Source organism: Eretmochelys imbricata, chromosome 3, assembly GCF_965152235.1.
Source record: "Eretmochelys imbricata isolate rEreImb1 chromosome 3, rEreImb1.hap1, whole genome shotgun sequence".
Classification (NCBI taxonomy): domain Eukaryota; kingdom Metazoa; phylum Chordata; order Testudines; family Cheloniidae; genus Eretmochelys; species Eretmochelys imbricata.
In genome coordinates, this window is record NC_135574.1 from 680,604 (window position 1) to 704,319 (window position 23,716).

Here is a 23,716-nt window from a genome sequence, read left to right on the forward strand (position 1 = left end):
CCAGGAGTCCGGCCCCGCCCCTCCACCCCCGCGCGGAACCCAGGAGTCCGGCCCCGCCCCTCGCCCTCCCGGCGCGGAACCCAGGAGTCCGGCCCCGATCCCCCTCTCAGAACCCAGGAGTCCGGCCCCGCCCCTCCACCCCCGCGCGGAACCCAGGAGTCCGGCCTCCCGGCAGAACGATTGATCCGGGGGGGGGGGTCTCTCCACCTTCCCCTCCGAGGCCGGCGAGCCCGGGCCTGGGGGTCCCGCGCCGGGAGCTCAGTCCCCGGCAGCGCTGGAGGGAAGGAGCCGCCCCCTCCCCGTGGCGGCTGCTCCACGCGTGCCCGGAGCCCCCGGGGGGTCGATGCCCCCCTCAGGCCCACACAGCGGGGGGCGGCTGTAGCCCCTCCAGGTCCAGAGCCCTGGTTGAGGCACCAGCCTCCAGGGCTGCCCCCCGCCGCCCCCCACGGCCCCAGACAGGGCCCGGCCCCAGGCGGGCGGAGGTGGACGGGGGCCTAGCACACATGGCAAAGAGGCGGCGTTTACTTATTTACAAAACAGTTTATTAAAAATAGGAAACGATAGAAACCAGAGCCCGAGGCTCCAGGGGCCAGAGGCAGCGGCCCTGGCCCCTGGGGAAGGGGCTGCAGGGGGGAACAGAGTGGGTGGGAACAGGCCTGGCTCAGGGGACTAGGAGCAGGGCTCAGAGCCCCCAACCCCTCCAGGGAGACGTGGGGCAGAACTCACGCAGGACAGCCCACAGCTACCCCTCCCCAGGCCCAGGGGCCAGTCTCATACCCGGGGGGGGGGGGGGCTCCAGGGCCAGCAGGGGGAAGAGCAGCACCCAGGAGCCCCTCCAGCAAGAGCCTGCTGTGGGGCACCCGAGAGTGCTCCAAACACCTGCTCCCAACCCCACCCCTGCCCAGCTCACTCCAGGTCCAGGAGGGCAGTGACTACCCCTGCCCCGGGGCTCCAGCCCAGCCTCGGCCAAGCTGCTGCGTAACACACGTAAACAAGAGGGATAGAGAGCCACAGGGTGAAGCGCCAAGGGGCTGCTGGGGGTGAGGGTGAGCAGGGCGCGTTGCAGAACCCCCCTCACCTCTGCCCCGGGGGATGAGTACAGAACAGTGCTAGAGGCAGACACCAGGTGTGGTGCGCATGGGGGTAGGGGGCTCCCCTCTTTTCTACCTTTAAATAAAAAGATTTCTGTCCTGTGCAAAAGAAAACCCACCAAACTTTGTACAGTTCCAACAGACCAAATACCATGCACATTCCCGCGGGCCGGCTGGCCACGCCGCCCCACACAATCCCAACAAAACACGGCTCAAATAATACTGACTCGCAAAGTCCCCTTTAATAGGCAGGCAGGGCAGACTGTCGCTGGGCCTGGCGACGGCACATGCAGGATGAGCTTCCAAGCGCAGCGTCTAGGGTCTTGCTGGTGCCCTACACAGATGGACAGACTCTGAAAAGGGTCATGGGCCGGCCAGCTTGGAGGGGCTGCTAGGACGACACGGTCACCGCCGTCAGGGCTCCGTTCCGGGCATAGAAGAACTTGCTGAACGCCTCTTCAAGTAAACAGGTGAGTCTGTTCTGGTCGGCCTGGGGAGAGCAGAGCAGTGAGCAGGGTGACTCTGCACGCCAGGCCGCCCCAGCTGGCACCCCCGGGCAGGCAGAGGGCAGGGTCAGGCAAGCTGGGCCATGGGCCTGACCAAGCCCACATCTGAGAGACTGGGGTGGAGGGAGCAGCAGGAGCCTGGCCCTGGAAGGGGAAGACTGGTGGGGACAGCAGGACAAGAAACCCTGTGGCCGGTGCGCTGAGGGGAGGGGCAGCCCACAAGCACAGCTAGGTGAGCGAAAGGGGCTGACACAGGAATAAGCTTGGGGAGGTGTGGGGGGGGACCCATGCAGCCAACTCCCCCTCATGCCAGCAGGGGTGAGGCAGGAGCTCACCTCACTGATGAACCCCAGCTGTACCAGCTCGGCCGCCAGCTCCTGGATATTGTCATCTACAACAGAGAGGACTGAGTGAGTCCTGGACTGGCGGGACGCCCCACAGCCCAGGGGAGGGGAAGGGCAGGTACTTACTGGGCAGTAAGTCACAGCTCAAGTGTCTATTCAATTTGTCTTCCAGTTTCAGCAGCAGCGTCAGCTGCAGGAGAAAGGTGGACATGAGAAGGAGCCGCAATTCCTGCATGAGCTGGGGGGCTGCCACAGCCCGGGTGGCCCCTGCCCTTTACTCCCCACCCTGCCCCCCTTTGTACTTCGAGCAGTGCCTGGAGCAGGCCCAGTACAATCCCCTCTGCTCCCAGCGGGACAGAATGCGCCACACCCAAGCCAGGAAATGCCAGGCTCTCTCCTGCACAAGGAGCGTGGATCCCACAGGGACTGCGCTGCACCAGGTGGGCTGCCAAGCTCTGCCACGGATCACCAAGCCTGTCGTGGCTTTGGGCCCTGCGTACTGGAGACCTGCCGGGGCAGCAGGGATCAGCAGCCAGCACGTCCAGGCCACAGCACGGCTCACCCCACCACTGCTGCCAAGGGGGAGCAGAGACGTTTGAAGCAGCCTGTTCAGCAATGGTGCCTTAAGACCCTGCCCATACAGAGCACGCGTGTGCAAGAGGGAGACGGAAACGTACGTGGTGCTTGACTCCCTCCTCCACTGACTCAATGTTACACTGCATTAGCACCACCTGAAAGGGAAGCAGAGAGGCCACGTGACTCCAGCTGCCACTGCACGGTGCAGCCACTAAGGGGAGAGCAGCAGCAGCAGCATCTCCCCCTCTCACCTTGCGGGTCTCCACCTCAGCAGGTTCTGGCGTTGGGGTTTTCACTGACGGGGGGACAATGGGGGACTTCACCACCTCCTGCTGGGGCTGCTGGGGCCGAGGCATCCCAAAGGCTGTGAGTGGGTAGATGCCGTTCCTGCAAGAGGAGCAGCGTTATGGAGGGCGCTTGCCTTCTCCCGGTGAGCGGAGGCAGCGTCCAGGAACCTGCCCAGGGCCAGCTGCAGGCAGGAGAGTCTCACGGCATAGGAGGGGGATGGCATCTTACCTCACATCCTCCAGGAACTTGTCCAGCTCCAGTGCCGGGGACTGGGAGAAGCTGGAAAAAAAAAAAAGGGCAGTGAAGTCACAAGCCAAGCCAAACCCAGCCTGTGCAGCCTCCCTGCCCAGTGCCATGGGGGGGCTTGCCTGACAGTTCTCTCCTCATTACAACCAGGAGGTAGAGCCTCTCCCCTGTGTAATGCAGGGGCTGGAGGCTCCAGGACTAAGCCCTGCCCTTCAGCCTGGGCCCTCCAAGGGGCTCTTCCAAAGCTGAACACACTAGGAGCATTAAGGGAAATTAAGCCCCAACACAACGGTAGCCTGTCTCCCTGCTGACCAGCCTGTTAACACATCACAAAGTGTATTGCAGCCACTTAGCCAATGCCAGGGATCAATGAACAAGGAGAAGCCCTGCGAGTGGAGAAGGCGCTCAGCTGCACAGCTGCTCTCCATCACTCACACTGTACTAGCAGAGAGGGATAAAGCAGAACTGTCAGCAGGGCAGTAGAACAGGCAGAAATAGGTAGAAGTTCCATCCATATAAAGCAAGATCTTTGTAATTTAAGGACTTACTTGGGAACCAACCCAGCAGCACCTACCTACCAACCAAAGGATGCTTATGAACACAGGAACCTCCAGACTGAATCAGACCAGGTTCCCTGTCTTCTGACAATGTCAGCACTAGATAATGCTGAGGAAGAGGAGAGAACCCTGGGGTAGCAGAGGTGGGATAATCTACCCCCGACATAGACCTCACCATGGTATCTAATAGCTGGAGATTGATGTAAGCCCTGAAGCAAGAGGTTTAATGTTGCTGCCACACTTATCAACTGTGATCATGCTGAATAGTTTTGATCCACACGTGTCCAGCCCTTTTCACATTTACTAAATTCTGGCTTCAGCCACTTCCTGTGGCAGTGTTCTGCATCGGGGTCGGCGTGTGCGTGAGAAAGTGTTTCCTTTTCTCCTTTCCCTTTTAATAACTGAACACTGCCATTCTTGTGCAAGGAGACCAGATGCTCCTGCTCTCTCTTCTCTACTATTGATTTTATATACCTCTGTCATGTCCCCTCTTATTCATCTCCTTTCTAAGGTAAAAATCCCAATCTCTTCAGTCTTCCTGGAGAATTTTTACAGGTCCTTGATCATTCTCATTGTTCTTCTCTGAACCCCTTCCAGTTCTGCAATATCCTGGGAGATACGGTGATCGAAGTACCCCATGTTGGCCACAGTTGAGGGGGGTACACAGTTAAGTACATACCCAGGGACTTACCTAGATATGCCCAGATGGGCATGTTTTCCTTGTGATTGTCATCTTCATGGTATTTCAGCAAAGGGGACCATTTGGTCCCTGCCGAAAGCTACGAATTCGCTTGTTGTCATGGTTATTGCAGGATGTGCATGTGGAAGAGATTAAGAGTCATGTGACAGGTGGAATATAGTGTCCCAAAGCTGCTGGATGTGAAATTGGGCAAGAGGGGTGGTTCTCAGAGCTCACTCAATCAAATGTAACAACAACGGACGTCTTTCTACCTAGCCCCACCAAGAGTCTACGATCTAGACAAGGTGCAGGCTTGGGCCTTTACACAAAGCACAAAAGAACCCAAGAAAAAGACCCTGAACAGGGGGATGACCAGGGACAAGCTGATTACAAAGGAGACAAAAGGTCTGGTTCTGTATAATAGGAGAAAGAAGGGCACAAGAGATTGTCCATTATAGAAGTGACATGCTGCCAGCATGAGTGTCTCATGGAAAGTGGCTCCCAGCTCTCTGGACTGGGCAGGAGTTACACAGACTGACCATTGGGTGAGAAATCCCTCAGACCGGAAAAGAACTTGCTAACACGTGTAGACGCCACAGTGCATCTTCTGTTTTTCTTTTACCTGTCACCTGATGTTTCCAGCTCTTCTCCTTTCTGCTATTTGAATCTCTCAAGCTTTGTCCCAAACTGCCACTAGGTTTTACTAGAGACATGGCTCAGTGTTGTGTGCTAAGGACAGGGCAGATCTGTGGTGACGCTAGTGAAGGGGGGATGCTGCTTCCACAGAGGCAGGTGAATCTCTGCACATTGCGTGTGTCCAGAAGTTGCAGGACTGGGCACTTGAGTGTAATGAAGTGGTGTACACAGACAGGCTGGGGAGACTTGTGCCCCAGGGCCAGAGTAGAACTCAAGGGGTTAACTAGCCCCATACATTATCTCCACTCAGGCTCCCTAAGTGAGCCTTGGAGGCAAAGAGTTGGGGTATGCAAATTGTTTGCTTGCAGAAGGAAAGAACGGGGCTTGCAGAGCCTGGAGCGGGCTGCTTGTGTTGCCAGCAGCTGCTAGTTTTGGGCAGGTTCCCTCCAGGGGGCACAGAGAAGGCTCCCCTGCACTGTAAGCAGGTGGGAGCGATTCATCCTGTAGCCCAGGGGCAACACTGAAAGCATCAGTGACCAGCACTCCACCCAGAACCCATCTGAGGCCACACCGATTTACAGAACTGCATTAGAATGTTCTCTGTTCACTGCCCCACTCTCCATGCATCCTAACATGTTGTTTGCTTTTTTGACTGCCCTGCACAGAGCCCAGGTCTCACCAAACTGTCGACAGTGACGCTCCTGTGTGCAACTTAAGACTGCCACCATATTCCCAACTCTCTCCATTCCCAATGCGGATCAAAGCCCCTGTTCCTTCTGTGGAGGGACGGACACCAACCTTGCACAGTGTTTCCTCAGATGAGGCTTAGACACGTTCTTCCCACAGTGTCGCTAGGCCTTGGAGAGAGCCTCTGTTTGATTCCCGAATGGCTTCGCAAATGCCTAACAGGATTTTAACCTCTTGCCTGCAGCAACTATGAAGTCCTGTGGCCCCTGGACAGAAAGGTTTCTGGAGCGAAGAGAACAGCCTTCTCTCACAGCATAACAGAGAGAGGCATCAGTTTCAAAACTTGCCTTTCAGAGACAGCGGCAACTAGAAAAGCCAGCCACAAGCTTGTATAATTTCGCCAGTTTGAGGACTATCACCACCGGATAATGCTCACATGGAGAGTCCCACGTATCTACATAAAGAATGCTCCGAGGGCTGGTACCCACTTTTCTACAGGGCTTGGCTCGTAGGACTCCAAGCATCCACCAGGAGACTAGTGTAGCCAAGGTTTCAGAGTAGCAGCCATGTTAGTCTGTATTCACAAAAAGAAAAGAAAGACTTGTGGCACCTTAGAGACTAACCAATTTGAGCATAAGCTTTCGTGAATGCATCCAATGAAGTGAGCTGTAGCTCACAAAAGCTTATGCTCAAATAAATTGGTTAGTCTCTAAGGTACCACAAGTCCTCCTTTTCTTTTAGTGTAGCCAAGATCACCATAACTTTGCAATGATTATTATTTAGAGGCCAGTGCCCCCGTGCCAGGCCCTGTACAGATGGCCCTTTCCCCAAAGTGCTTACTATATCGCTTTGCACCTGAAATGAAACTTGACTAAATAAAGTTTCCTGGTTGAGTTCTGTCTGGACAGCCTGAATGACCTGGTTTGCTGAACTGCACCTCAATTCCAATCCCCAAGCTGTGGATATTTTACTAAAAGATCTGCTCTAGGAATTACTGAGAGGCCTCTGTTGTACAGGAGTCAGACTAGAGGATCATAATGAACCCTTCCGGCCATGAAAACCTGTAGGTGGTCCAAATCTGCTTCAAGAGATCTGTTCTTTTCTGCATGTGCAATGGAGATTTCCTGTCCACCATAAGACAAGGAGGAGGACTTCATCTCTCTTTTCCGTATCCTTTATGTGAACTGTTATGAAAGGAAACAGGTTCTTCTCTGCCTGGGACAATATTTCTCTGAGACGCTCTGATCTTGGTTCTGTTCAGACATGCTACAGATTGAGCTGTCAAAGGGAACTAACAGGACATGGACTGAGAGATTGAAAAACTGTACAGCACAAGGGGTGAGCTTGAAACAGAGATTACTTCCTTCTGAGTGAGGAACAAGATGACCCAGGGGTTATTGTCTTCCAGCTATGCTCCCCACTCTGAGAAGCTTGCTAAGGGTCCAGAATAACCTGGGGTAGCTGTCAGCATATCTAGTTGGCAGCCAGTATCAAACCGAGTGCCCCAGGGGTCTGTCCTGGGGCCAGTTTTGTTCAACATCTTAATTAATGATCTGGATGATGGGATGGATTGCACCCTCAGCAAGTTCACAGATGACACTAAGATGAAGGGAGAGGTAGATATGCTGGCGGGTAGGGATAAGGTCCAGAGTGACCTAGACAAATTGGAAGATTGGACTAAAAGAAATCTGATGAGATTCAACAAGGACAAGTGCACAGTCCTGCACTTAGGACGGAAGAATCCCATGCACTGCTACAGACTAGGGACCGAATGGCTCGGCAGCAGTTCTGCAGAAAAGGACCTAGGGGTGACAGTGGACGAGAAGCTGGATATGAGTCAGCAGTGTGCCCTTGTTGCCAAGAAGGCTAATGGCATACTGGGCTGCAATAGTAGGAGCATTGCCAGCAGATCGAGGGAAGTGATTATTCCCCTCTATTCAGCACTGGTGAGGCCACATCTGGAGTACTGCGTCCAGTTTTGGGCCCCCCACTACAGAAAGGATGTGACGAAATTGAAAAGAGTCCAGCGGAAGCCTACAAAAATGATTGGGGGCTGGGGCACATGACTTATGAGGAGAGGTTGAGGGAACTGGGGTTATTTAGTCTACAGAAAAGAAGAGTGAGGGGGGATTTGATAGCTGCCTTCAACTACCTGAAGGGGGGTTCCAAAGAGGATGGAGCTCAGCTGTGCTCAGTGGTGGCAGATGACAGAACAAGGAGTAATGGTCTCAGGTTGCAGTGGGGGAGGTCTAGGCTGGATATTAGGAAACACTATTTCACTAGGAGGGTGGTGAAACACTGGAATGGGTTCCCTAGGGAGGTGGTGGAATCTCCTTCCTTAGAGGTTTTTAAGACCTAGCTTGACAAAGCCCTGGCTGGGATGATTTAGTTGGTCCTGCTTTGAGTAGGGGGTTGGACTAGATGAGCTCCTGAGGTCTCTTACAACCCTGATCTTCTATGATTCTATGTCTGCACTCTCTTCTGCCACAAAGGAACATTGGGATGGGATCCGGGAATGATGCCTAACCACATTGTATCCAGTCAGTTGTTCACTTTTGGAGGTGCCCTGCCAGCAACCAACCACAAAGACAATGTTTTGGATCTTTGCAAATCTCTACCATGTTGGTAATATTAAGGCCTATTTTGACTCCTGGGTGAACAATTTTCTGTACTGGGATCAAAAAGCTCTTGACTTTGAAGAACTGGTGGGTCTGAATCCTTTCCAGTAGCTGGCAAGGGACAGGTGGATCTGTTTTTCTGGAGACAGATTCTGATATTGTCCAAAAGTGTTTCTAATTTGGGACCTGTGAGGACACCTGGATGGACTCTGAGTGCTGGGGAGGAGCTTGTGGATCACAGCACATGCTGGTACCAGTGACAGTAGGCTATAGGGGACAGGTCCTGGAAGCTAAACTTAAGTTTGCTTAGCAGAAGGTTTAACTCTCAGGCCTCCGTGTTATCAGTCTCTGAAATGTGCACTGGTCCAGCTAGACATGAATTCTCTGCATTGGTCTTCACGGCTGAGGAAGTGATGGAGATTCCCACCCTGAGCCAGTCTTTTTAGGTGACAAATCTGAGGAATTGTCCCAGATTGAAGTGGAGAAGATTTTGGAACAAATTCATAAATTAAACAGTAACAAGTCCCCAGGACTAGACGGCATCACCCAAGGGTTCTGAAGGAACTCAAATATGAAGTTGCAGGTACTAATTGTGGTATGTAACCTATCGCTTAAATCAGCCTCTGCACCAGGCAACTGGCAGATGGCAAACGGAACACCAATGATTCTTTAAAAAGGCTCCAAAGGCGGACGATGCTGGCAATTACGAGCCAGTAAGGCTTACTTCAGTACCGGCAAATGGGCTGAAGCTATACGGGCTTGGGTGGGAAGGGGTGGAATGGGGCTGGGAAGAGGTTGGGGGGGGGGAGGGATCAAGCACCCACCAGGCAGAGGGGAAGTCGGCACCTATGGTCTGATCTCTTGAGAAACCTCCTCGTTGTAGGATGAGTGAAAACAGAAAAATCATATGCTGGAAGGCCATCACGGTTGCCAAACACACCTTTACAGAACTTAAAGATAATCCGGTCATCTTTAGTTCTAAGATATAATCTAGCAAAAATGATAACAGAGAGGATGTAGAGAGAGAGAGGGATGTGCGTGTGCGCGTGTTAACAGCACTCCCTTTACATCCCCGGCACAGGTTGTTTCTGAGCTGTGCGAATCATGCCTTGGGCCAAAGAACCCCAAGGCCAGGGCAGCCTCCTGGGAGAGGAAATGCGGGACAATCTAGAGAGAGTGATTGGTTGACAAACAGCGAGCTGAGTGTGGTAAGGAAACCACATTTGTCTCAGCCACGTTGGAACTACAAGAATAACCCAAGCTATGTCTTTCTCTTGAACAGCAGTTTGAACATCAGAGGAACTAGGGGAAATGCATACAGAAGTCCTGGACTCCAACAAAGGAGAAAGGCATCTCCCAGGGAGTGGTGACTCAGATCACCTTGAGCAGGTGCGTTTCTTGCACATTTCTCGGCACATTTCTTGTTTTTGGATGTGGCGATCTAGACTGTCTGTGGGACACCTCAACAGTGAAATACGCATTGGCGTATAGTGGGATCTATCTTCCATTCTTGATCTTGTGAGAAGCATCTGCTGAGGGAATCTGCTATGGTGTTTTGTACATCTGGGAGGTAAGATGCTGAGACGTTGATCTGGTTTCATCTGCACAATTCCAAAATCTCACTGCTTCGGCGCAGAGGGAAGGCAATCTTGTTCCTCCGTGGCAGTTTATATAAAACATGAATGACATGTGGTCCACCATTATCTTTATGTATTTGCCCCTGATCAGTGGAAGGAAATGGATACAAGCATTTCCGACTGCTCTCAGTTCTAGCAAGTTGACGTGTGGGTGGACTCGAGAGAAGACCACCTGCCTTGAACAGTGTGAGCATCTAGGTGGGCTCTCCATCCCAGTAGGGATGCATCTGTTATTACTGATGCTAGAAATGGTGGAGCGCAGGGAACCCCTGTGCAAACATTGTGAGGGTTCTTCCACCAGACGAGGGATTTTTATTTATTTTTACTACCGAAGGAACGAGAGTTGTGTGTTTAAGCTGTGTCTGCTTGGTGAGTAAACAGTTCTGAGCCACCTCTGGAAGCAAGGTATGCGAAGTCTCACATGATTTATTACAAATGTGCCAGCCGCCATACGTCCCAATAGCTGAAGACAATTTCTGGCTGATGTTTGAGGGCTGACTTGAACTGTAGTGACTAAATTGACTAGGGTGTATGAACCTGTGGGAAGGGAGGAATCCTCTGGCTGTTACTGCATTGAGGTAAGCTCCTATGAATGCCAGACGTTGTATGGGGATTAAGGTGGACTTTTGGATGTTTATTTGTAGTCCCAGTCTGAGAAATAGGTCTACAACCTCTGAGTGGCCATTGAAGGACTTGCCTTTGAGCAGGCAGTCATCAAGGTATGGGAAAAATCAGAATTCCTTGTTTGCGATGATGAGCCACTACCACAGACAGTATTTCTGACAACACTCTGGGTGCAGACAAGAGACCGAACAGGAGCACCCTGTACTGAAAGTATTCTTGACTCAGAGTGAAGTGTATGCCCCTTCTGTGGGAGGGGCTGATTGCTATATGGATGTAAGCACCCTGACAGTTGATTGCCAAGAACAAGTCCCCTTGGTCCAATGACGGACTTATTGTTGTAAGAGTTACCATTTTGAACCTCTGAATTGTTATAGATCAGTTGAGTAACCGGAGATCTTTTTTGGAACCAGGAAATATATGGACTAAAATCCCCTCCGTGTCATGTGGGAACTGGTTCTGCAGCACCCAGATTCAGGAGAGAGAGTTGATTTCCTGTCGCAAAAGGTGCTTGTGAGAGGTCCCTGAGGAGGGACGAGGGAATAGGGAAACAGAGGTAAAGTGGATGGAGTAACCTGTTGAAACGATCTCCAGTACTTGTCTGTAGCAATATAGAATAGAATATCAAGGTTAGAAGGGACCTCAGGAGGTCATCTAGTCCAACTCCCTGCTCAAAGCAGGACCAATCCCTAACTAAATCATCCCAGCCAGGGCTTTGTCAAGCCTGACCTTAAAAATCTCTAAAGAAGGAGATTCCACCACCTCCCTAGGTAACGCATTCCAGTGTTTCACCACCCTCCTAGTGAAAAAGTTTTTCCTAATATCCAACCTAAACCTCCCACACTGCAACTTGAGACCATTACTCCTCGTTCTGTCATCTGCTACCACTGAGAACAGTCTAGATCCATCCTCTTTGGAACCCTCTTTCAGGTAGTTGAAAGCAGCTATCATTTCCCTCATTCTTCTCTTCCGCAGACTAAACAATCCCAGTTCCCAGCCTCTCCTCATAAGTCATGCGTTCCAGTCCCCTAATCATTTTTGTTGCCCTCCGCTGGACTCTCTCCAATTTATCCACATCCTTCTTGTAGTGTGGGGCCCAAAACTGGACACAGTACTCCAGATGAGGCCTCACCAATGTCGAATAGAGGGGAACGATCACGTCCCTCGATCTGCTGACAATGCCCCTACTTACAGATCCCAAAATGCCATTGGCCTTCTTGGCAACAAGGGCACACTGTTGACTCATATCCAGCTTCTCGTCCACTGTAACCCCTAGGTCCTTTTCTGCAGAACTGCTGCCCAGCCATTCGGTCCCTAGTCGGAAGCGGTACATGGGATTCTTCAGTCTTAAGTGTAGGACTCTGCACTTGTCCTTGTTGAACCACATCAGATTTCTTTGGCCCAATCCTCTAATTTGTCCAGGGCCCTCTGTATCCTATCCCTGCCCTCCAGTGTATCTACCTCTCCTCCCAGTTTAGTGTCGATTGCACCCTCAGCAAGTTTGCAGATCACACCATCCTCCAGATCATTTATCAAGATATTGAACAAAACCGGCCCCAGGACAGACCCTTGGGGCACTCCACTGGATACCGGCTGCCAACTAGACATGGAGCCATTGATCACTACCCATTGCGCCCAACAATCTAGCCAACTTTCTAGTACATTCATCCAGCCCATACTTCTTTAACTTGCTGGCAAGAATACTGTGGGAGACCGTGTCAAAAGCTTTGTTAAAGTCAAGGAACAACACGTCCACTGTTTTCCCTTCATCCACAGAGCCAGTTATCTCGTCATAGAAGGCAATCAGATTAGTCAGGCATGACTTGCCCTTGGTGAATCCATGCTGACTGTTCCTGATCACTTTCCTCTCCTCTAAGAGGTTCAGAATTGATTCCTTGAGGACCTGCTCCATGATTTTTCCAGGGACTGAGGTCAAGCTGACTGGCCTGTAGTTCCCCAGATCCTCCTCCTTCCCTTTTTTAAAGATGGGCACTACATTAGCCTTTTTCCAGTCATCCGGGACTTCCCCCGATCGCCATGAGTTTTCAAAGATAACGGCCAATGGCTCTGCAGTCACATCCGCCAACTCCTTTAGCACTCTCGGATGCAACGCATCCGGCCCCATGGACTTGTGCACGTCCAGCTTTTCTAAATAGCCCCGAACCACTTCTTTCTCCACAAAGGGCTGGTCACCTCCTCCCCATGCTGTGCTGCCCAGTGCAGCCGTCTGGGAGCTGACCTTGTTCGTGAAGACAGGCAAAAAAAGCATTGAGTACATTAGCTTTTTCTACATCCTCTGTCACTAGGTTGCCTCCCTCATTCAGTAAGGGGCCCACATTTTCCTTGACTTTCTTCTTGTTGCTCACATACCTGAAGAAACCCTTCTTGTTACTCTTAACATCTCTCGCTAGCTGCAAGTCCAGGTGTGATTTGGCCTTCCTGATTTCACACCTGCATGCCTGAGCAATATTTTTATACTCTTCCCTGGTCATTTGTCCAATCTTCCACTTCTTGTAAGCTTCTTTTTTGTGTTTAAGATCAGCAAGGATTTCACTCTTAAGCCAAGCTGGTCGCCTGCCATATTTACTATTCTTTCTACAAATAGGGATGGTTTGTCCCTCTAACCTCAATAAGGATTCTTTAAAATACAGCCAACTCTCCTGTGACTCTCCAAGGCAGCGGATAAACCAGGAATGTCCATTCCTGACCGGGACAGCCTCTTGGTGTGAAAGGCAACCTTTAAACCTGGGAGAACCAGGCATACCCTCTCCCAGGGTTTCAGTTCCCCTGAGGGAAAGAGAACAAGAAATAGGGGGGAGGGACAAGGGTCCTTATGCTAAAAACTATAAAAATTACTCCAGATAACTACCAGAAACGAAACTAAGAATTAATGCTAACTAGAGAAAAATGAAGTTAAGGTAAGCTCAACTCGGACGCTGCTGAGCCTCCGTCTCAGGCCAAGGCAGTTGAGAAGGAACTGAGGGCGGCTCACCCACACAGCCCTATAGCCCCGGGGCACAAGGCTGCGGAGGGAGGGGGGGCGGCACATGCATGTGATCTGACGAAGTGGGTATTCACCCACGAAAGCTTATGCTCCAATATGTCTGTTAGTCTATAAGGTGCCACAGGACTCTACCACTTTTACAGGTCCATCAATGGCTATCAACCAAGATGGTCAGGGATGCAACCTCATGCTTGCGGTGGTCCCTAAGCCTCTGACTGTCAGAAGCTGGGACTGGATGAGAGGGGATGAATCACTCAATAGTTGCCTGGTCTGTTCATTCCCTCTGAAGCACCCGGCACCAGCCACTGTTAGAGACAGGACACTGGGCTAGACGGACCTTTGGTCTGACTCAGTCTGGCCGTTCTGATGTTCCCTGGCCAAGGAAGGGTCGAGGACTGAACGCCAGGGCAGGCACAAGTCCCATTACACTGCAAGCCGAGGCAGAGCTTCACTGGAGTCACAGGGTTCTCTGCATGGCCAGGAGGGTAGCGGAGGGAGCCTGATACAGAGCACTACCTGTGAGGGGCCCAGCACACGCTCCCTCAGGGGGGAAGGTAAAGGTGTAAAAATCAGCATTTAACCCTTCTCCAATTGCGCATTAACAATACAAATCATTACTTTATAAAGGGACACTTCCTTTGTCATAAATTATAAGTGCAGGAGGGACCACTGATCTAGTCTGACCTCCCACAGAACAATGGCCATAGGACTTCCCTCAATTAATTCCTGTTTGCCCTAGAATCTTGGGTTAGAAATGGTCAGTAATGGAGAATCCACCATGACCACTGATGAATTGTTTCAACAGTAAATTACCCTCTCTGTTAAAAATGTACATTTTACTTCAGTCCAATTTTGTCTAGCTTCAACTTCTGGCCATTGGAACTTTTTGGACCTGTCTCTGCTAGACAAGAGGACCCATTAATAAATGTGTGTTCCTCACGTAAGTACTTACAGACTCAGCAAGTCACCCCTTAAACCTTCTCTTTGCTAAACTAAATAGATTGAGCTCCTGGAGTCTATCACTGTAAGGCAAGTTTTCTAATCCTTTAATCATTCTCGTGGCTCTTCTCTGACCCCCTCTCCAATTTAACAACATCCTTCTTGAACTGTGGGCACCAGAACTAGATTCAGTTTTCCAGCAGCAGTCTGTTTGGGACCTGGAGCTGGAAGACTTACCCCTGGGCAAGCTGGGAAGGGCTTTGGTCCCCTAGGGAATCCAGATGCTCGAGGGCAGGCCTCCCTCCACAGTCGCTGTTTCGGGCAAGGGGCTGACACCCTGGTATGCCAGTCTGATTCAAAGGCCCATGCCCTGGCAGAGTGAGCGTCAGTAGCTTGCGGAAGCAGAGCATAGCTCGCCCTCTGCAGCACCTCAGAAGATGCCTAGAGCACACTTAGATTTTGCTTAATGCTTGTGGGGTTCTGCTCTACTGGGATGGAGACTGAGGGAGCCTGCTAGAGAGAGGCTGCACCGGAGGATTAGAGCCTCAGTTCCCCAGCTCAGGAGAGCAAGAGGAGCTAGACGCTGAAATGAAGTCACTACTGCATGAAAATGAGTAAAACTAGTTATAAAACAAAGCAGTTGAAAGAAACTGACCCACCAGCTTGTTCCAGCACTGGCGGCAGGATTCCTGGTGCCCTGACCTGAAGGCTGGGCTTAATCTTGGACCCTCCAACAACAATGCAGATCCCAGAGGTGAGAGGCCTCTTGTGAATGAGAAGGTGCTCACAGAAAAGACTCCTGGTGACCAGCCCCTAACTTGTTGCCCTCCCCAGCCCTCCTGAATGCTCCACTCTCTGCCAGGCACACACCAAGAGCCTCTGGCTTTATATGACTGCACAAACCTCAGACACCACACCACCACCTCCTCACATACAGGCCACCTGCCTCACCTGAGTGTCTGGGGAATCAAACTGCTACGACCCTCATCCACCCAACCCCACCCCTGCTGCCTCCCATCACCCCCAAATGACAAGCTAGGTCCGACATGTAGCGTAAGCGCCCAGAGCGGGGCCCTGTGCACCACCAGGGTGGTGTTCTAAAGGTAAAAGGGACAGAGCTCCTCTCCTAAAGGAAGCAGCCACTTCCTCCCCAACAGTGCTGCCACCTGTCCCAAAAATTCATGTTCTCTTTGAAGCCCCAGCTCCTGGAGCCAGGTGATCAGGCGAGAATATTGCTTTCCCTTTTGTTTACTTACCCCACGGTGACTGAGGTTTGTGAGGCGTTTGTTGTCCCTGCAGATTCCATTGTAGGCGTACAGGCACTGCATGCACATGAGACTGGAGATTTGAAATAGCCGTGTCCCTTGGGGCCCTTGCGCCCTGCGCAAGGACAAAACGGGAGAGCAGCGTCGACCCTAAACTAAACTGGGAGGAGTGGCAGATACGGTGGAAGGTAGGCACAGGATACAGAGGGACCTAGACGAATTGGAGGATTGAGCCAAAAGAAATCTGATGAGGTTCAACAAGGACAAGTGCAGAGTCCTGCACTTAGGACAGAAGAACCCAATGCACCGCTACAGACTAGGGACCGAATGGCTAGGCAGCAGTTCTGCAGAAAAGGACCTAGGGGTGACAGTGGACAAGAAGCTGGATATGAGTCAGCAGTGTGCCCTTGTTGCCAAGAAGGACAACGGCATTTTGGGCTGTATAAGTAGGAACATTGCCAGCAGATCGAGGGACGTGATCGTCCCCCTCTATTCGACATTGGTGAGGCCTCATCTGGAGTACTGTGTCCAGTTTTGGGCCCCACACTACAAGAAGGATGTGGAAAAACTGGAAAGAGTCCAGCGGAGGGCAACAAAAATGATTAGGGGTCTGGAACACATGACTTATGAGGAGAGGCTGAGGGAACTGGGATTGTTTAGTCTGCAGAAGAGAAGAATGAGGGGGGATTTGATAGCTGCTTTCAACTACCTGAAAGAGGGTTCCAAAGAGGATGGATCTAGACTGTTCTCAGCGGTAGCAAATGACAGAACAAGGAGTAATGGTCTCAAGTTGCAGTGAGGGAGGTTTAGGTTGGATATTAGGAAAAACTTTTTCACTAGGAGGGTGGTGAAGCACTGGAATGTGTTCCCTTGGGAGGTGGTGGAATCTCCTTCCTTTGAGGTTTTTAAGGTCAGGCTTGACCCGAAAGCCCTGGCTGGGATGATTTAGTTGGGGATTGGTCCTGCTTTGAGCAGGGGGTTGGACTAGATGATCTCCTGAGGTCCCTTCGAACCCTGATATTCTATGACCCTCCCTCTGCTCCCAGCAGTTGCAGCCAGACGGTATCTGGTGAGCATCCCACCCACTACCCTCCTTAGACTTTAAAACCAATTTTTCATCCAACCTTGGGACGGAATCTTCCCAGTCCCATTGAACTGGACATTGACAAAGAAGAAAAGCTGTCGGTGTCTGCCCCCTTCCTCCCCAGCCCACTCCTGTGCACAGGAACAAGCTGCTTTGCACACACCACACCACCTTGCAGATTCCAAACCCTGCCCCCATCCTTTGATTGGCTGATCCCTATTGAGACGGACATATCCAGGGATGCTCAGCTCAAGCTAAATCTGCCAGAGAGCAGTCCACAGGGGTCACTTTAGACCCAGAAGTGACAGTCACAGGCTGGGAAATCCTGGATGTGTGGTTCCTAGAAGAAGACTTGCATACAGCACCTATCCGGGGGGGGCTCTGCCCTAGGCAGCAGAGATAGTGGGTCAGACACTTTCCAAGTTCCATCTGGCTGCCATAGGCAGCCAGAGGGAACTGAAGGAGGGCCGTGGCTGCCCCGCCCTTTGTGCGGCTGCAAGAGGCGGCACAGGGCACATGCAGAGCCCCAGACACGGCTATTCAAGACTCCACTCACATGCATGAGGTGCATATGCATCTACAGTGGGATCCACCTTGGCGACAGCTCAAAGAAAAACAAGTTTCTTACCAGCATGGCTGCAGAGAGAAGCTTTAAAATGCAGGCAAGAAAGAAGAGACCCTTTCACTGGTTACTCAGTAAATTCCCCCGATTCTGAAGTCTTGGGGTACAGTGAGTACGACAGAGGCGGCCTCAGGGTTAGGCCTGAAGCGTTGACCAACTTCAGCACTGACTTCTGGGGGTAGCCTGACCCGGCAGGGAGGAGACTGAGCTGCAGGTCAGCAAAGCTAGCCTATCACTCCTGCTTCCCAGCCCAGCCCATGGGATACTGCCTTTCCGGAGCCACATCCCCTCCCTGGATCAGTCCAGGCACACGGAACAATGGCTGCTCTGGGTAGTCCCATTTGGATCAGAACAACCCAGAGCAGCCAAAAGACTGCCCCTCCCACACCCCCACCATCTGTTCTCTTCCTCCAGTTTCTCCTCCTCTGCAACCGCCCCGCCGTGGAGACAGCCAGGCTGGCTTCCTCTCACTCCCAGGCTCTTTGGGCCATCCCCACACAATGAGTCAGCTCCCACCAGAGCAGAGTTTGGGAGCTTCACATGCTCAGCACTATGCTCTTGGTGGCAGGGCCTGTCTTTGTACAATGCCTGGCATAGAGGGGTTCTGGCCAAGGACTGGGGCTCCCAGGTGCGACAGTAATACAGACCATAATGTGCTGGGCAGCTCTTGCTGTTCACTGCAGCAGTGTGGGGAGGCTAGCTCTCCTGCAGAGAGGGGTACTCACATCATCTTGACCCCCTCCCTGTCTGTGTGGTTGATCTCTGCCAGCACTGCATTCATGTCCATGTTTTTGGTCATTTCTTCTAGAGCGTTTTCAGGAATCATATCTGCACAGAAGAAGGAGATTACACCCACACTGTCCTAACCCTGCCCAATTTGCCTGAGGGCTGCAGGAAGCCATGGGATGCAGCTCTGAGACATCCACACTGCTCTGCAGCAGGCAAGGCACTGCCAAGGGATGGACACTCAAATGCTGCAGCCACCCCAAGCCTCGCATTCCAGGCTAAGCTTCCGGCTTCCCAATGCTGGGATGGCTGTAGGGTGGTGAGCTGCTGGAGTCTCCTGAAAGCACAGAGCAAATTGTGCCCTGGATCTCATACTCACGCTGGTGTCCAACGATACAATGAGCAGCCAGTAACTTCATGGAGGGCACCTCGAACAGAGCTTGGTTGAAGAGGAGCTCCCGAGCAGTGGGACGTTTCCCAGGGTCCAGCTCCAGGCACTTCTGAATGAACTCCTACAAGGCAATAAGCCAGACATAGGAAGGCACATCAGACAGAGCCAAGAGGGTGCTGCTGCCAGGGGCCAAATCTGGGCCCTGCATGTCAACAGGCATATTTTTAACACTGCCTTGTACTCACCCTCTGCAAGGGGTCCTCCAGCAGCTGGATGGCGCTGTTAATAGCCTCCTGGGGCACATAGGATGACTCACCATTACCCTGGATTTCCAGCACCGCCATCTGCCAGCAGAAACAAACATCAGGCCCAGCTGAGCCCAGGTGGCCTAGTCACTCTACCAGAGTTCAGCCCAAGTGAGTTACTCCCGGAATTGGGGGGGCGGGGAGAGAACGGAGGGAAACGCCATATTGCCAACTCTTGTAATTTGATCAGATGATATTTGGTGTTTCTTGTAAAGTACCAGCCCTTGGAGGCATGTGATTAAGTGAGAATCTCTGCATATTATATATATATATTTTTTCATTCCTCATGGTTGTAGGGACAAGCCTGAACGCAGGACTCTAACATGGCCTAATGGCTCAGAAAGCAAATAAAAGCACCCACTGTTATTTAAAATCATAGTTTATCTCTCAGTTAGGTCCAATTTCCAGTCCAGCTCAGGATTTGCTGGGGTCTTACTCATGGTTTTTGAACTCTCGGGGTTGGCAATACTGGATCCAATTGTAGGAGAGTAACTGAGCTGGCTGCAGGGAATGGTTCCACCCCTGCACTCCCTCAGGAACCATCTGGACTGCTGCCATAAGTTTGCCAAAATTGTCCCTGCTCCCAGTGACTCCAGTGACCCAGAACAAGCTGGAAAGGCTATTTCCCCCAATACCATCAGAAAGGTAGCTAAGGAAATGCCTTCAGCAGTGTTGCTACCCACAATTCAGAGGGAACCTCAAAGAGCCACCAAGGCTACCCCATCCACTTCCAATGGCAGCCCAACACACAGATGGGAGTGTTGTAATAACTGGGGTCTAGCTGCCTGAAAACAGTGTTGGAAAGAGAGCGAAAGCTCAAAAGCATTACAATCACCTATGCCAACCGCGGACAAGCACAGACAGAGACTGAATTAGTCCAAACAAAGTTTAGCTGACACCACCCAAGGACTGTGTTGAAAGCGTCACTGGGAACCAACGTGAGAGAAGAATCAGAATGGACCAAATTGGAAATTGGACCTAGTTGAGAGATACACTGTGGGATGGACTATTTTGCCCATTGCCCCCTTCTGAGGAGTCACGTGGCGAAAACAGACTCCTGGGGGATTCCCTTGAGCAAAGGCTGACAGGCCTCTGCTTCACTCCAGAGCCTGACTGATTGTGCTCGAAGAGCCTCATTCATCAGGAGGGCCAGACCAGTGAGGACCCCAGACTGATGATCACAAGATCCTGCTCCGTTTTCCCCTCTCTCCTGCGCTTCTTTCCATCCCCTACTGCTTTTCACACCAGCGATGACCCGCACAGTCTTGGTATGGTGGGATGAAGTGGCACAGACACCTCTGCCCAGCCTGAGAAGCAACAGTGATGGAGCAGGATCCCCCCCCAAACCAGCCCGATGGCGTCACACACCAGAGAGGTGTGCTAGGGTCCAAAGTCGAGGCTGACTTGCTAGCCCAGAACATCTGTCTGACTGATCAAGGCCCTTGCATCCCAAGATTAACAAAAAGCCATATTTCCTGCCCCTTTTCTAATCTCTTCTGCTGGTCTGTTTTGTCAAAGGCAGGAAAAGTAACCACCACTCACAACAGTCAACTCAAAATTCAACAGCACTAACCCTTTCTTCTCCACTAAGGACTGCTTGACAAAATAAGAGTGACAAATATCCTCTCTAAAAGAGGTCTGATAAGTTTTGATTATGTTTGTTTTGCATCACAATTCCAATTCAAAATGCTCTCTGTTTGATTCTTCTTTTCCCTGTCTCCCCTAATCAATAAACTTCCAACTTTGGCATGAATGTTCTAGTGCAGTGGTGCTCAGACTTTTCCAGTTGTGCCCCCTTGCCTGTAAAGGAATTTGTCCATGCCCCTGCCCCCCACCCCATTACTGCACAGCCAAGGCTTTCTCAGCAGCGGAGCTTGGGCTGAAGGTGGAGCTGGTCTGGGGGCAGAACCAGCCTGGGGACAGAGCGAGGCTGCAGCTGGGGGGTGGAGAGGGAACGGGGGCAGAACCAGGCTGGGGACAGAGCTAGGCTGGGGGTGGAGAGGGAACAGGGGCAGAGTTGGGCATGGAGGCAAAGCAGGACTGGGGGTTGAGAAAGGAACAAGGCTGTGGGTAGAGCTCCCTCCCTGCCCCCTGTGGAGACTGGCCCAGTCCAGGCCCACCATGCGCCACCCCAAATGCTCCTCTGCGCCCCCCGTGGGGGGTGCACACCATAGTTTGGGGACCACTGTTCTAGCATTTGCCATGGGACTAAGCACACAGAGGTCTCTGTGCTCAAAACTCCGAACCATGTCTAACTCTTCAGTGTTGTGCAGCAACAGGGTCACGTTAAACACTTGTGACTTTCTGGTCTCATTGATGCCATCAAAATTAACTCAACTGCAACTCCGGCAGTGTTCACTGAGGAGGTCGCCTCAGCCATTTCCAATGACAAATGTTTGCATGATAGATGAAGGTGTCTCCAAAGCACCCGATCTTATCATAGAATCACAGAATAACAGAGTTGGAAAGGACCTCTGGAGGCCATCTAGTCCAACCCCCTGCCCAAGAGCACAGCTCATCGGGGCAGAGCCCTGCTGCCCTGGCACATAAGGAGCAATAAAACATGATTCCCTCTGCAGTGACCAACTCAGGTTACAAACTGCTGCTCTCCTCAGAGGAGAGGATCAGTGAACTCCTCCTCAGGAAAACACGCTGCTCACTTAGAGTCGGCACTTTGAGACCTTGGACAAGAATTGGGGGAATTGTCATGTACACATTTTGTTTGGTCTCCTGTGGAAGCAGGCGAAAATCTGTCAACTACTGCAAAGGCTTCTGTACTGTCCAGTTCTTCCTATGCCCGCACCAGATTCTTCATATCCCAGGCTGGGAAGAATACTATTGGACTGCGCTCTTCATTCCTTTCCTCTCGTCTCCAACGGGTGCTGCCTCACCAGCTCCCTGACAAGACTGTCTGCTTTGTTGTTCCGGGGCATTTATTTGCCCCCATGTGTCACTCCCACTATTGATTTTCATGCTCCCCAGACTCGGGTTGCAAATTACCGTAACGTCACTGCTGCATGCATTGAGAAATACCTACTTTCCATACAACCCTGAAGCGATGGGCAATCAGCGAGGTCAGATGAGAATCCCTTGTTACCACAGACCCCTTGGAACTCAAGGAGGTAGTTTAAGATTTTTGCTTCAAAGGGTTATTTTTGTACTGTTAGTCTGGACCCCTCCCTGCGTCTCCTATTGTTAGGCTGCAGGGGCTTACATTATAGACTGCAGAGTTCTCTACCTGGTCTGTTTCCTGAAACCGGTTGCAGATTATATTTTTTCTGCTGAACTCCCGATTCCTTGGCTCAGGCCTGGTGAACACAGGGACATAGGAATTTTCAGGCCAAATCAGAGCAGGGGTCCAACTACCCCCATCTCCTGGCTCCAAGAGTAACCAGCACCAGCTGCTTCAGAGTTAGGAAAAAGAAGCCCCAAAATGGACAATTATAGAATAAACTGCCCAGGGCCAGTTCTGCCTAATCTCAGGCAGATGGTTTATGCCCTGAAGCAGGAAGCTTCGTATTCCTTATTAAACTGTATCAAACCTGGGGTGGCTCAGATTCTCCATAAAAATTCATCCTCCTCCTTTGACTCCTACTAAGCTTCTGGCCTCAATATCTTGTGGCACCGAGTTCCACAAGTTACTTGTGACATTTGGAACAGGAAAATCCACCCAAAGGAGACTAATACAGAGGACAGACACTGATGGAGAGGCCCCAACCCGCCCAAATCCTTGTCTAGCATGTTACTGCCAGTGGGGGGATGCAGCAGGGGGAGGGCATGGATCTTGGTGACATAAATGGTTGGACTGCTGCTGAGCGATTGGGGGATAATGAGTAACTCCAACAGAGAGGATTCTTGTTTCACTCAGACATCCCTCCCCGTGCCCAAAACATACCCCCATGCCATCTCCCTTCCCGCTAAGACAAGAGGAGCCCTGCCCACTCACCTCAAGCGCACACATCCCGAAGGAGTAGATGTCCACAGCAGTGGTGACATTGGTGACTTCTGTAACACAGGAACAAGGCTCCACAGTCAGTCCCCAACAGGATAGGCCCAGCACCTTAGAGCACTAGGAGCTGCCACACCAGGCAGTGAAATCCTGCAGACCCCTCCCCTCCACTACTATTCCAGGGACAAGGGCTCCCAGTGGCTGCAGATCAAGGCCACGCAGCCCCAAGGGGAGTAGCATTAGCTCCCCTTAGCTGCAGCCTCTCATGGGATATGCAGGTAATAGCCACCCACAGACCGGCTACTAGCAAGACACAGGCTAGCCATACCACACCCAAGGCCTGCGGGCACTGTGCTGCTGTACTGTACCTCCGTACTCTGGGGCAAAGAAGTGCAGGTTCTTCTGCTCCTCACGACACGTCTTCACATGGTTGTTGATGGTGTCTGGTGCCACTGGAAGAGAGTCACAGATGCTTACAATGCAGTAATCCCTGCCAGCTGGGCCCCAGGCTGCTCAGGGGGACGGCACAGCTGTGCATACTGACCCCAGGCACCAGCTCCCTCATCTCACACAGAGGTGGGAGCTCCTTCCCCATGCACGGGAGAGCAGAGGGGCACTGGAACGTTTCTCTACCCTGTTCCCTTGACTGCACACTCACTGAGGAGACCTGGTCTTGGGCTCAAACAGCAACTGTGGAGTCCCTGGTTCCTGCAGAGGAAGGAGCAGCTAAGCAAGGCCTCTCAAGTTTACAGCCAAGCCTGAAGGCTCCCAGCTCAGATCCACGGCATTCAGCCGCTTGAAGCTTGGCTACAGAGGCACTGAGTTTCAGACAGATTGGCAGCTCTGCAACGAGGCTACTTGTTCCATGGCCAACAAGTTGTTGCTGGTACAGATTCTGCTCTGCTCAGAGGGGTCTCTCAGTAGGGCAGAGCCAAGCACAAAGAC

At 51.8% G+C, this 23,716-nt stretch overlaps 1 protein-coding gene across 1 annotated transcript; it reads right to left on the minus strand.

The window, feature by feature from the left end:
• Positions 1-520: 520 nt before the first annotated feature.
• NRBP1 (nuclear receptor binding protein 1) lies at positions 521-23,244 on the minus strand. Its single transcript, XM_077812241.1, has 11 exons — positions 23,140-23,244; positions 22,769-22,827; positions 18,763-18,861; positions 18,506-18,638; positions 18,126-18,228; positions 3,034-3,084; positions 2,769-2,904; positions 2,619-2,672; positions 2,068-2,131; positions 1,933-1,988; positions 521-1,581 (listed from the first exon to the last, which is right to left on the minus strand). Exons 2-11 carry the CDS (start codon positions 22,781-22,783, stop codon positions 1,483-1,485), a joined length of 810 nt encoding a protein of 269 aa, XP_077668367.1. The 5' UTR covers positions 22,784-22,827; positions 23,140-23,244; the 3' UTR covers positions 521-1,482.
• Between the last annotated feature and the right edge of the window lie 472 nt (positions 23,245-23,716).

Excerpts from the sequence above, each read along its gene's own strand:
- NRBP1 (XM_077812241.1), bottom strand. Across the intron at positions 18,639-18,762 it reads TGGAGGACCCCTTGCAGAGG|GAGTTCATTCAGAAGTGCCT; the intron begins GTGAGTACAAGG and ends ATTGCCTTGTAG. Across the intron at positions 3,085-18,125 it reads AGGGAGGGGGTCAAGATGAT|CTTCTCCCAGTCCCCGGCAC; the intron begins GTGAGTACCCCT and ends TTTTTTTTCCAG.